At 33.4% G+C, this 13,811-nt stretch overlaps 1 protein-coding gene across 1 annotated transcript in view; it reads left to right on the top strand.

The window, feature by feature from the left end:
• Positions 1-7,817: 7,817 nt before the first annotated feature.
• Positions 7,818-13,811, top strand: part of Pvf3 (PDGF- and VEGF-related factor 3) — a 76,187-nt gene continuing 70,193 nt past the window's right edge. Inside the window, exons 1-2 of the mRNA XM_068284219.1 lie at positions 7,818-7,964; positions 9,047-10,518. Coding sequence (XP_068140320.1) covers positions 9,313-10,518 — 1,206 coding nt within the window. The 5' untranslated portion in view covers positions 7,818-7,964; positions 9,047-9,312. The remainder of the gene's footprint in view (positions 7,965-9,046; positions 10,519-13,811) is intronic.

Raw genomic sequence — 13,811 nt, 5'->3', positions numbered from 1 at the left:
TTGAGGATTATTATGGATTATGGTGGACTTGTTGCTGCCAGCATTTTAAGTTTCCATAAAGATTTTGAACAACTTTAGCACTAAAAGAATAACAAATTTGCAGTAAGCACACTTAAATACACTCTGGACAACTTTATTTGACTGAAAAACTATTTCGTGTTCAACAAAAAATTTGACATTTATCACTCAAGAAAAGGAAACAAAAATTATAGTTGGTTCTAAATTTGAGCAACTTCTCTTCTCTTCTTTTTAAGTAAATCCAAATTTAAAATTTTTGGAATATTCAACTGTTCTCCACAATAATAATATGTTTTTGCCTCACTTAGTTATTCTATCTTTGATTTAACTATAGTTATAAAGGGTATTCGCTCCAAAAAAAAGGCACTCCAGGAGTTCGTTTTTTGAAACATCCAAAAATTCTGTTATTGTGTGCATAAAAAAAAACTCTTAAAGCAAATATTGCTTGTAGGAAGTTTTAAAATGATTAAGCACGCGAAAAATGGTAAATTTGTTGCATATAATAAAGACCATTCCAACTTTTAGCATACTTTAAGGAGTTCCCCCATTTTACAGTGCTTGATCCGCCTATGGTATAGATCTCATTAAACAGACATCAAAAGGGTTTCAAACGAGAAACAGTCACAATAAATAAAAAAAATTCGAAAACACCAAGCAAAGAAATAAATATTTCACTAAGGAAACACTAAACCAATACGCAACTCCCCTGTTCCTCTCAGATAACACTAAACATGACAATTCTACACGGTGTTCTACAATTAAAACTTAGTCCTTTTTTAATTTAACCCAATCCCAGAATATCTTACTTCTAAAATCGAGAGGAGTTACTTCTATGCACAAATGAAGTACCTAAAGCCAAGGTTAACTTGCTCTGTTTTTCGCTTGAAGTTGGAAGTAATATTTGAAGACATTTCAATTCAACATGCTTAAGTACAAATCATTTTGAAGAAACAACTTTCTCGGTTTCCAAATAACTGAATGATCTTTTGATATCAGTTTTGAATTTGAAAACTCTTCTTGTTTCCACTTGATTTTGCATTCTTAAATCATTTTTATGCTGCAATCTTATGCGTTATGAGCAAATGGTACGACATAATTAACCGTTTTCAGTCAACTTTATCTCGGATGCCTGACATTAATATCCCTTAGTCACCTGGCCATATATGTATCTCTGGTCTAATCCATCTTCTTCTCAACTGCTTCACACCTCGCGTTTTAGGTTTTTTTTCTTGCTTCACCTTTGTCCTACATGCACTTAAAGTTGGTTTGTCTGCACTACTGCTCTACCACCCACCTGGCACACTTTGTAGTCACTTTTTATGACAAATATAACCCCAAAAAGGAATGTTACTTGGACTGGGCTGGTCTGGGCCAGCCGACCACGCCCACACCCATGTGGCACCAAAAGGACTCTGTTGGCCTGAGACAAATGCCTTTGGCCAGGCAAAAAGGGAACCCAAGCTGGCTGTCTCGTTAAAATCAGCCGAGAGACTGACTGCCTGACTATGGGGTAACAGGGTGCGGGGGGCTAGGGAAAGAGAATAGATATATATGGCTGGCTTTCCATTATATACAGTGGGGCGCTATCTGTCGGCTTACAATATCCTTGTTTCATTTTTATTTTCTTGTTTTATTTTTCATCTTCTTGTTTCTTTCCTTTTTTTTTCTTGTCTTGTTAACAACACCAGGAGGCAGACACTTCGGTTGCAAGCAGCAGCTTCCGCTATCCCTTTCCATTCTATTCCATGGCTTTGCTATTCTAAAGTTTTACGCGTGTCCTCGTTGCCATCGTTGTCGTCATCGTCTTTGGTTGTCGTTGTCGCTGTCGCTGTCGTAGTCGCCTTCATTGTGTGGCAGGAGAAGAAGATTTCGAAGCCGCCAACACCGCCGAGACTGCCGCTTTGTGTCTAGTAAAATGGTTTTTAAAGATGAATGTTTAACGGCTTCTGATGATGGCTGCGGATGAACTCAAAATGCTGCTACAACTACAATACAATGTATGGCCATTGATGATGGAGGAATCTACACACAGAGCAAGAGGTGTACATTTTTTCCCTCCATCTTCGCTATTCTCTTCTTCGTTTGCGGAAGTGCTGGGCAGGCAGATAAACAGATTCCAAGTGGCGGAGACTTGACAGAGGGGGTCAGCAAGTGGGAACACTGGAGGTCAAGTAGACATGGGAAAGTTCACAAAGGAAAGAGACTTCAAAATCAGAATTGATACATCTATGGCAAGAACAAGAGTTCCTTTATTCAAGCTAAAGAGTACTTACAGGTTTAAAGCTCTGACATCAGTCGATCTGACCATTTTACAAAAAGAAAATACTGTCAAAGAAAGATATTAAAAATGATTACTTATGGACCTTACTCCTTTAAAATGAAAATCAAATGAAAATTTGTTCCAATATTTGTGATTTTTGTCTTTGAAATATGCAGCCACACTTTTTAAAGCAAATTTCTAAATACCAGCCATGCCGAAATCTTTCAATAGAAGACTTTTATAAATTGAGTCTTTGAAATATGTAGCCACACTTATTTTACTATACATATAATTTTTGTCAACTGCTGATATCATTATTAATAGCTTAGATTGAAGCGTAAAGTTTTGTTGTTGTTTTTTTGGTTGACTGGTATAAGTTTACTATATTTTAGTTCACTTTATAACAGTTTTTCTATAGTTTACTTTGCTCCTTTCTTTTTTTTTGGCATGCTCTTGTTTGTTGTGCCACTCCCACCCAAAGGCATTCCTTCGTGGCATGAAGACAGACACACTTAGTAAAGAGATATCAGCTTGGTGGAAAATTGTTAGGACACGCCCCAAAACACACACAATACACTTGGAGTTACAGCTTCATTTTTCGAGATTGTCAAGACGAAAAACCAAGCAAAGCCAACAGAAAAACAAAACGAATAGAAAATCGCCCTCAATCCCACCCACATAGCCTCCCTCCACCGCAAAGTGTTTCATCTACCGCTGCTCTTGACTTTGCCATTTCGTTATTTTTGCTCTGCACTTTATTGGCAGTATAAGCTATCCTTCTCTTGCCTTCTTCTTGGCCTTTTCCTGATTGATTTGCCCCTCCATTTACAGAAATTATAGTGTCAATTATAAATGCTAATTGCAAAGAGATCAAATTCATTAGATTTCCTTCATAATTATGTATGCTGCAAAACTTGAAAATTAAAGTTTTGCAAAGATTTCATCGCTTATACATAAATTATTTTTACTTGTGATGAAATTTAAGACAAGCAATTTAAACAATTAACAATTTTTAATGGATAATTACGAAGTAAAGTAAGTTTAAACAAACTCATGGTTGAAGTTCGAAAAAGTTTTATCTGTTCCCTCCACCTCCAAAAAAGAGAGAAAAAAAAAAAACACAAAATTTTTGCAAAAGTTTCGATTCTACTTGTGTCTTGTTTTTTTTTTTGCTGTGGTTTTAGCCAAGAGCGGGTTTTTAGTCAACTTAATTAGTAAGTTGATGATTTTTTAACGCTTAATCGAGCAGAGTTAATGATTTCATTAAAATTTTCGTTCATGGGGGAGTTTTGTGGCAGTCTGTAAATTGCATCATGATTATTAAATTGCCTCTTGCCAGAGAGAGAGAGAGAGAGTGAGTGGAAGAGGGGAAAGGTAGCAATTTTTGAGTAGTTTTTGGTAAACTAAACTTGTTGAGAAGTTCAGTTAGTTGCAAATTGCTTGGCTTATGGATAATTTTAACTTGAAGAGAGCAAGTAATAGGAATTATGAAAATATTTATGCATTAACTAGGTTAAAACTAAAATTTCCAAACTCCACAAGTATTTATGAGTTTTGAAAGTCAAATTATCCTGCTTGTTTTAGCAATTTACTAGATGCATAGAACAGCTGAGACATCTCACTTAAGATGCACTAACTTGTCAGAGATTCTATTACAAAGTGTCGCCCACAACATTTACAATTACTTAATACTCTTTACATGAAGTAGGTTAGTCGTCTCGCCGACTTAGGTATACCATACACCAGTAAAACAAATATATAGTAAATTTATAATAACAAAGTCATTTATGTATTTTTAAACAGTCTTTACACATACAAAATCTCTCCACCTAGAATAGTCTGTAAGTAAATCACTTTTGTTAAAATTGTGGGGGCGTGGCCAATTGTTAAAATAAACTTGATCACTTTATATACTACTCGAGTCTATATACCAAATTTGGTTACTGTAGCTTTTATAGCCTCTGAGATCTAGGTGTTCATACGGACGGACAGACAGACAGACGGATTTATGGGGTCGGAAATGCTTCCTTCTGCCTGTTACATACATTTTAACTGACTTTAATATACCATTTCACCTTATGGGTGATTTTGTCAGATTAAATCTTATTTCTGAATATGTCCAACTTCTGATCGTGAAAGTCTTAAAAGTTCACGCAGAATCATCGCACTAGTTGATAAAAATAAATTAAATCGAGTAAACCTTTACATTAAGGACTAGTTTAGGCACATTCAAACATTCCGAAATATCAAACATGAATCAAAAGGTAATGAATTGAGAAACTTCATGAGATCTTTCTTTAAACCCCAAGATTTCAGTGTCTTTAATAACATTGAAAAATATATTAAAAATTTTTCTAAGGTAATAAATATTAAGTAGGCGAATAATTGGAGCATAAGGTTACCAACATCAGGTAAGTGGTATAGATACTATGGAAGAAACAAGAAAACATTTAAAAAAAAAACTTTTTGAAATATCAAAGTACACTAATGATTGATACTTTTGGCCGAAAAAACATTCTTTTAATTTGATATTTCTCTTCTACACTGACAAATTCGATAAAAAAACAATTTGATCAATATCAGATTTTTAAAAATCTTTAACGTTGCTAAATCTTACATCAAGATGAGTCAATAGACACACTTTTCTAACAATCGAACTCTTAATTTAATATATGTATAAATAATATTGTGTTTGTAATGTGCAAAGATTCTATTGTTTGTCTAAATCAGGGAGAATCTGGTGGAGTTTTATCTGGCTCAATATCTTCCTTTCTACAAGCTACTATTTGACAAATCTCGATAAACAATTAATTAAAAAACTGTTAGTAGTTAGCAATGATTACCAATATTAAAATTAACCAGGTGGAATTTTATTTATAATTTATGATTAAGATAAATTGCCCTATGAATTATTAATCTGAGTTTTCTGGCTGCTATCTTGAAAGTGTTTTAATATATGTTGTATTAAAATTCCGGTAATTTCGCTATAAAAAATATACAAAGTGAATATTCATCCGTGAACAATTGAATTAGTTATTCGCTTGAGTTTTTCATTAGCAGTTTCTTTTGAAATCAGTTTTTGGAAAGGAGTTTGAGTAAAAAATCAAATCAGGATTCGATTTGGTTTAGTATTCAAAACATGTATTAAAAATCCAATTGATTGTTGCCTTTGTTGTTATTGTTTATCACATAAAAGTTCAACATTTACTTACATTTACATTTTTTTTTCGCAACTAAACTTTAAGCGATTTAGTTTAGATATAAACCAAGCCATAATGGAGCAATCTGTTAATTAAAGAAATAACTTTTAAATGCTATATGGAATGATGACTGATGTATGTATGTATGTATGGCATGTAACCTATATTTCTAAGTAGATGGATTATAATTTCTTTTTATTTTTTCTTTCCATTTCTTTTTCTCTCACTATAAAATAGTTTAGCCTCATTAAGACTCAATGCAACTGTTGTCGTCTCACCAATTGAGCGTTAAATTCCACACATAATATAATTTTTATGATTCCAACGTATATAGCTTTATAGCTTACTACCTTAACGGCCCCCCTCCTGCCAGTGGAACAGAGCTCTCCCCTCCCTTTCACTATCTTTAACATCATGATATGTCGAATTTCTGTGTCTATGTGTTTTTTGTTTTGTTCTGTGTTTCTTTTTTTGGACTATCTCCATTCGAGCTGTGTTTGAGTTTGGGCTTAGCAACAATCAAACAACATTTAACACATTCAAGGGAAAGTATTTGATGGAAACAGGGAGGGTGACTCCAAGGGGAATTGTGTATATGTATGTATGTATACTAAGATATATATGGACGAATTAAGTTAAGGTTAAGGTTTCGTTTAGTAAGAAAAATGTGATCGCTTTTGACAAATCCTATTTGCACGCTTCAAACGAAAATCAATTTGACGGGATCGTAAAAGAAAATGTTCGTTTTTTTCCGTTTTTCATTATGCCGCATCTTCATTTTGTGGCATGTTGCATGTGTAGGCCTGTGTGCAACCCTTTTATCATAGATCATGCTTAAGGAATAGGAGCTGACTACATTTTTTATGATCATGCTAAGAGACACACACACACAAAAACACACAGGAAATCTTCTGGGTGACTCATTCTGATATGAAACCCTTTTTAATGGTTATTAGTAGGAAAATTTGTTTGCCATATAAGACAACTGCTTAACATTGGTTTCCCTCTGCCACATTCCATGGAAATCACACACTTTAAACAATTTTACAATTTGTCTTGTGGTTGGTTAAAGCAAGTTTCTCTTTCTGTTCTTGAGTAACTTTTAATTGCTTGAGGTAGGGAGAGATGAAGTTCGTTTTCTGTTTTTTTTTTCTTCTTTTTTTATGAAATACGCAGCCTCATTATTATTATGTAATGGATGATGACTCTGCCCACACACATAAACACACACACACCGCAAACAGCAACAACAACCAACGCAAGTCACTGGCAGAACTCTCGAACTCTCATTGACACAGCCAACGGAGAAGCATGCCCCAGCCATGTGGAAAGAATAGGAAAACTGTTGGCGTTTGCCAAGAAAATCAACATCATTATGAAGTGTGATGAAGAGGATGATGATGATGATGATGATGATGATGATGATGATGATGATGATGATGATGATGATGATGATTTTCCTTCTTAAAGGTTGGTTAAGTAAAAACAATTGCAAATTGTGTGGGGGTATTTCAAGAGTTCTATTATAACTTTTCAAACTCCCAAAGTAATTATTGAAATTCTCATTCAATTTTAGTTATGTTTTTCAAAACAATTTGTTGAAATATTTCAATCACTTTGCGCAGCCCACAAAACCTTTTGTGGTTAGAATAGTTGGTTTTGTGGGTTTAGGTTTTAAAAATTTATACGTAATAACTTTTAATGGGTTCTCAGACCATTTTGTTTCAAAAATGACAACGAATACATGTCAATTGGCATTAATTTATGTTTTGGAAATATGGAAAATTGGTTAAAAACACAACAAAATCATTTAAAAGAAGGAGTGTCTATAGCTAAACTATATTTATTTACAAAAACTTTTAGTATATCAGTAAAAATTACAAATAAACTACATAAAAATTATAGCTTCTCATTAAAATACGTTACCCAAATAATGTAAAAACTTGAATTTTAAAAGCAATTTCTGTTGCTGGTTCAAATGAAATTAAAACTGCCGAAATTTCACTTAAATTTACAGAGTTATAATTATTATATCTACTTTAAAATCTATTTTAAAGTCGAATCAAGTTCATAACACTTTAATGCCGTTTCATAACGATTTTCTATGTTGGTTGTTGTTGTACACAGAATCTAACAATTTTCGTATTGTCTTATCAATGAATTGTTGCCAGCAACATTTTAGGTAAATGTTGCCAGCTGCTGCCTTGTGGATTGCAACATTTGTGTTGCTAGTGTAAAAAGCTAGATGCAAGTGTTGCAGAACTTCCCGACTTCTCTCATCATTGCGCATCAGTTTTCTGGCCATCAGATTTTCAGATTCAGTCTTTATCTGTAATTCGTCGTGTTTTGTCTCGTTTCTCAGCCTACACGGATATTGCCATTGTGAACATAAAAAATATATAGCAAGTGTTTTTTAATGATTTACTCATAAACAAAAAAAGAAAAAAACAACAACACACAAATTGTGCATCTTCGCTCTCAAGTGTGTATGTAAAAAAAAGAAAAGATTATGTATATATGTGTGTGTGTGTGAGTGTGGGTGTGTGACTGTGTCTAAGAAAGAAAACAAAAAAGAAAAAAATTCCTTAACTGAAAAAGCCCACTAAAAATTAAACTGAAATTTTTTCAGCAGTTCTTGAAAAATATAGTTTTTAAAAAGAAAAGAAAAACAAATGAAATTTAAAAAAATATTTTACAAACTGTTTAAATATTTACAACAACATTTTATTCATTCAAATTTAAAAATAAGTAAAGTGAGAAATATTTGAGGAATGTTGAAAATGATTAATTTGCTTAAAAAATATTGTAAAATAAAATTTGAGAGAATAAAAATTCACAATTTTTTTTTTTTGAAAAACTGTTGATAGTAGTTAAAAATTTTTGTTTGTTTTTAGAATGAAAGAAATATTAACTTAAGGTATTGTTATAGGTTTTTAAAAGAATGCTTAATTTTATTAAGATTTTCATTGTCTTTTTAATTTTTTAATTTTGTGGAAATTTTAACAAAAAGTTTAAAAACTTCAATTGTGTTTATTAAGTTGGTCCAAGAATTTGTGTGCCAAATTAGTCATTGGTCTAAATTAGTCATTGAAATCTAAAACTAATAATTTGGAAAATCAGTTTCTATTATTGGATATACATATACAAAAGAAAAAGGAAAAGCAAAAAACTTTATTTAATTATTGAAAATGCTTCTGATTAAATTTATTTCATAATTTTAGCTTCTGAATTTTCATTTAATTTTCTTTGCTAAAGAAAAATTATAATAATCATTTATAGTATTTTAATAAATGAATGTTTTCTTTTAATTTTTATAAATAAATTATTTAAAAGAACAAAAACCAAAAAAAAAAAAAAAATAGGAAAATTCATTAAAAATCAATGCAAATTAAACTTAACGAAAAAATTAAAAAGTGAAAAAAATAAAAATGTAAACAATTTCAAGTGCTTCCATTTCATGGATTATGAAATACAATTTTAAGAAATTAATTGCAATAATGATTTTCAGTCAGCATATTAATAATTGTGTGGTTTTTCTTTTTTTTGTTAATTCCATTTCATTCACAAGTGTCATCAAGTGTCAAAAGCGATTGATATATGAGCGGGATATATACACACACACATACATATGTATGTGTGTATGGATGTATGTGAATATTAATTGAAACAAAAGAAAAATGTTGTAAACAAGAAAACAAAGAAAAGCTGAAAAAGTGAAATACAACAAAAGAAAAAATAAATAAACAAAGGCAAAAAGTGAAAGAAAAACCAAAAATCAAAACTAATTTCCATATTTAAGTCGATATCAATAAACAAGAGGAAAAACCAAGCCAAATGGCCAAGCCTCCATTAAGGGGCGGCATGGGGCAGCTGCTGCTAATAATTATGTTCTTCCAGCTGGGATCAACAATGACCACAACAGCTCCGGCTGCAGCAGCAGCAACATCGTCGCCATCGCTGATGAATCGTAATCAGCAACGTTTGCAGCAATTGCAAGCAGCTCAATTGGAGGCAGATGGGCATAGTAGTCATCATCATCAGTCGCAGCCTCATCATCATCTCAGGCATGAGCAACACTTGCGTGCCGAACTGGAGGAGGCAACTGGCAGGCTAGGCAATCGACAGCCGCCAACGAAGCCAGCAATGGAGAACTGGCCACAGCTTCAAGGTCAACAGCAGCATCATTTGCGTCATCATAATCGTCATCACCTGAACTGGCAGCAAAGGGTATTGCCCTCTCTGCATCTGGGGAGAACCACGGAGGGACCCCTTTTATCGTCCACCACTCATCCGTTGATGAATCATAGTAGATATTTCGATCGAGAGGGTATCTATCCATCTTGGGCTGAGCCGCGATCTACTCGAGCTCCTAATTGGCGACAAGAATTGGACTCAAGCGATGACGACGATGATGATGATGATAGCGATTCATCGGAGGATTATGATGAAGATGAAGACGATGCGGAATTAATCAATATGCCACGCTATTCCCTCTTCAATCAGAAGCTTCTAAATCAAGATCATCCAGCCAAGACCATCAATGACGGTGACGATGATGACTACGATGCCTATGATCAAGTAGATGAGGTGACTCCTTCTCTAAACCACAACAAGCATCCCAGTGTGGCTAATCATCAGGATAAAACGTCTTCGAAGCGTTATATCTTCGATTGGCTTTTCAAGAGAGATAAGCCAAAGGAAAAGCAGATGGAGAAGCAAAAGGAGTTAGAAAAGGAGAAGGAGAAACAAAAACAATTGGAGAAGGAGAAAGAAAAGGAAAAACATAAGCTAATGACCACTGAGAAACCCCATTTGGAGCTCATCGATGCCAATTTGGAGAAGGATGACAGTTTGCTGGATACCTCCGAAATCGAAGATTCCGATTCGGTGGAAAGTTTCTCATCAGAGAAATGGAATAAAATAGAGCATGATCATCACTTGAAACAACAGAAACATCAAAAGGAACTCCAAGCCCTCAGAGATAGCAACAGGAATACCCCATTAATAAGATCCCGTTTGAGCGATGATGATAATAATGAGGTAAGTTGTTTTGGCATTGCCCTCCATATATGTACATATATAGACCCAATTTTTTTTGGGGGGGTTCTAGATGATTACAAATGATGTCATTAGCTATTGTTATAGTACCCATTGATGATGACATTGCTCTCTATAGCAGCAGCAGCAGCAGCAGATACTGATAAGCCAAGCTGAGTCGGTCCGTGCATCCGACTGCCCGACCGACCGACCGACCCATTCGAGGCTTCGTTCAATGTAAAATCATAGATTTGCCTCTGTGTTTATAAGTGTGCGTGTGCTCGTGTTTTTGTGTGTTTGTGAGCCCACAAAATGACCAACCATGACCACACACATATTTTAGGTTTTCATGATGCTTGGTCAGCCAAATAGCCATTGAATAAATGCCAATTTACATGGAAAGAAATTTCAACTACACAATATCAACAATTTCAAAACCAAAAAAAAAAAAATGAAAAATATTTATTGAGTAGAATTAAAGTTTGTTCATGATAGAAATTCCATTCAATTTGTTGAGATAGGCAATTGTTGATAATACATTTTAAGTGTTATTTTAATCTGTACGAAATAAATCAACTGAATTTTTCTCAAGTTTTCAATTTGAAATGTCGAACAAGAGTATTGAGAATTTGAAGAACCCTAAGCCTCTGGGTCTAACACTTAAGTAAAGGGCTAATATATTCATAATAAACTCATCTCTCTGGGGCCAGATCTTTACAGTTTTTGATTATTCTAATTAAATTAAGATTGTTTTTTTTTTTTTGTAAGAATGAAGATTGTTTTTTTAAAGAATTCCGCTAACTTATTTCTACAAATGTTCTAAATTTTAATCTCTTATCGTGTTGTTTAATTTTGGTTTTTTAACGTTTATTCTTTTGAAGTTTTGTATTACTATAAGGTTAGGAACTTGTCCTGAAGATCAAATATTAAAATCATCAAATTACTAGTTCATTTTTTAAAACAAATTGTAAAGTATTATTAATTTTAAAAGTCATTGAAGCCATTACCAACTAATTTGTGGTAAAAGTGTCTTCTTATACTATAAAACATAAAAAATGGTTTTCTAATATACATAGTCAGACAGTTTTGAATTCTAAAAGCTAACTCTTTCATCAAACTGTGCTAATTAATCTTATTTTACCATTGGGTCTTCTTGTTAGTATATCTTTCTTTTAACTAACCAACTAAAAGCTTACGTACATTTAGTTGCCAAAAATCTTAATAAAATTAAACTTTCCAATATTCGCTTGATAAAATGGCCTTAATACCATCACTAAACTGGAAACCAAACTGAATATACTAAGATATGTGTAAATAAATTTAAATTTAAATTTGCCTATCCTGCTAAACCTCAGCATCTTTGATGACTTTAGATAGTATATCTAATCAAAATCAACAAAATTCAATTATTTTTAAAGTTCTTCCCTCTTTAGTTGCCTCTTGTAATAATGCTTTTATATGTTTTAGCAATTCACTTGACTAGATATTTGATATTTTTTTATGGGATCTCAAAAATTTAATACATAGATAATTTTCTATTCTACATAATGCTATGAATTGTACTCTACACTCATCGGTAGATGAGTTGTCAAAGTGACCGAGTCAATTAGGCAACTTAGTCTTATTGTTAGTCATTAGGATCGAGAAGGATCCAGATTCGAGTCCCAGGCTAGTGTATGGATGAAGTTATCGTCTAAGCCTAAGGCCTTAGTTGCCAGTGCTTGTAAAATATAGTTAGGTTAATAGTTTACAACTATATTCTATACTTACAATAGTAAAATTAAGTATACTAGGAATTACAGTTCAACATTATTGCTTAATTTCTTCAAGTGTAGATATATAGCATATGCTAACTGACATAACTAACTTGCTGGCCGTCTCACTGACAGACTGACTGGGTGACTGGGCAAACCAACTAATACAGTTTGCATTTTGGCTTACAACAAAAGCAACACTAACAACGTCCATTACAACGACTACTCCTCTCTCTCTTTCCCTCTCTTTCGATGGGTTTACTGTCAAATATTTACACAATGTATGCGCTGATTTCTGTGCCCATGTCTGTAACCCCCAACCCGCCGCCCTCCCGGATGCCCCATGGCCTTCTGGTGTTGGCCATTGCGGCTGGGGGGCTAACTAATTGAAACCAACTATGGCAAACAACAAATTGTTGCATTTGATTTGCTTTTGCCTTTTATTTCTTGCCATTCATTTGTTGTCAGCTTTTTAATTGCATTTCATTTTCGTTTAACATGCGTTTGCCCAATTTTGACCGAAAAGCAAAGTTCTCAATGTTTTTCCTTTCATTTTGACCACCTCGAAGCGAATTTGGCAAAAAGGGCAAATTTAATTAGCCCTCAGAGCAAAAGCAACTACAATGCTCTCGACAAAGAGATTCGGGGCGTGGATGGAGGGGCGAAAGGTGGGGATGGGGCAGAATCAACAGGAGAAGTTAACTAAAATTGAATGTTAAGGGAATTCTGACAACGAGAGGGAAGACGAGGGCGGGGAATGACCTTACTTTACTGAATTTTTATTAGCCTTTTATATATGCACTTCAGTTCCGAGCATCTCAAGAGCATCTCAATGTAGAATTGGACTATAAATGGAAATTACTGTGATTTCAGTTTTATTTTGCATACTTATTGTAAATGAAGTCAACAATTTAAATGTCATAAATGTTAATTCAATACGAAGTTTAGTACAAAAATTTAAATAATGTTTAACTCGATGTGGCGATATGCCAATAGTTTTCATCTCAACCTAATATTTACCTAAGTTAACCGTTACAAATGCAACATTTTACTTCATTATTTCAATATTAGCACATTTTCAGCGTGTTCACATGATTATATTGACGACATGTCTTGGGTTCAATGACATTTTACACACTTTTCATCGGGTACTAAACAGTTTAAGGCTGTTTGCCCTTTAAAGTATGCAATAAGCAGGCACAAGTTCGTTATTGAATGGTGTGAAGCAATATTGGATTGCTCTGCATATAAAAAATCATCCTCATTAGATTATACAATGTCTTGGGGTTTAATGACATGAAAACATGAATATGGTTACGGAGTTTTTGGTTCTCGCACTTTACCATTTAAAAAGTATACAGGATTATTAAGTCCTTTTTGAATCATAATTTTTAAGTATATTTAAGAGAAAAGATCTTATAGTTATTTTTGCATTGAAATGAGCTCTTAATTCGTGTTGCTAATTTAATTTCGTTTTCAAGTATTATTTTCGTTCTGCAGTCGTAAATATAGCAAATTTTTGTAAATTTAAGAAGTATCTTA

Source organism: Drosophila tropicalis, unplaced genomic scaffold (assembly GCF_018151085.1).
Source record: "Drosophila tropicalis isolate 14030-0801.00 unplaced genomic scaffold, ASM1815108v1 contig_302, whole genome shotgun sequence".
NCBI classification, from domain to species: Eukaryota; Metazoa; Arthropoda; class Insecta; order Diptera; family Drosophilidae; genus Drosophila; species Drosophila tropicalis.
This window is presented reverse-complemented; position numbering and strand designations above follow the sequence as displayed.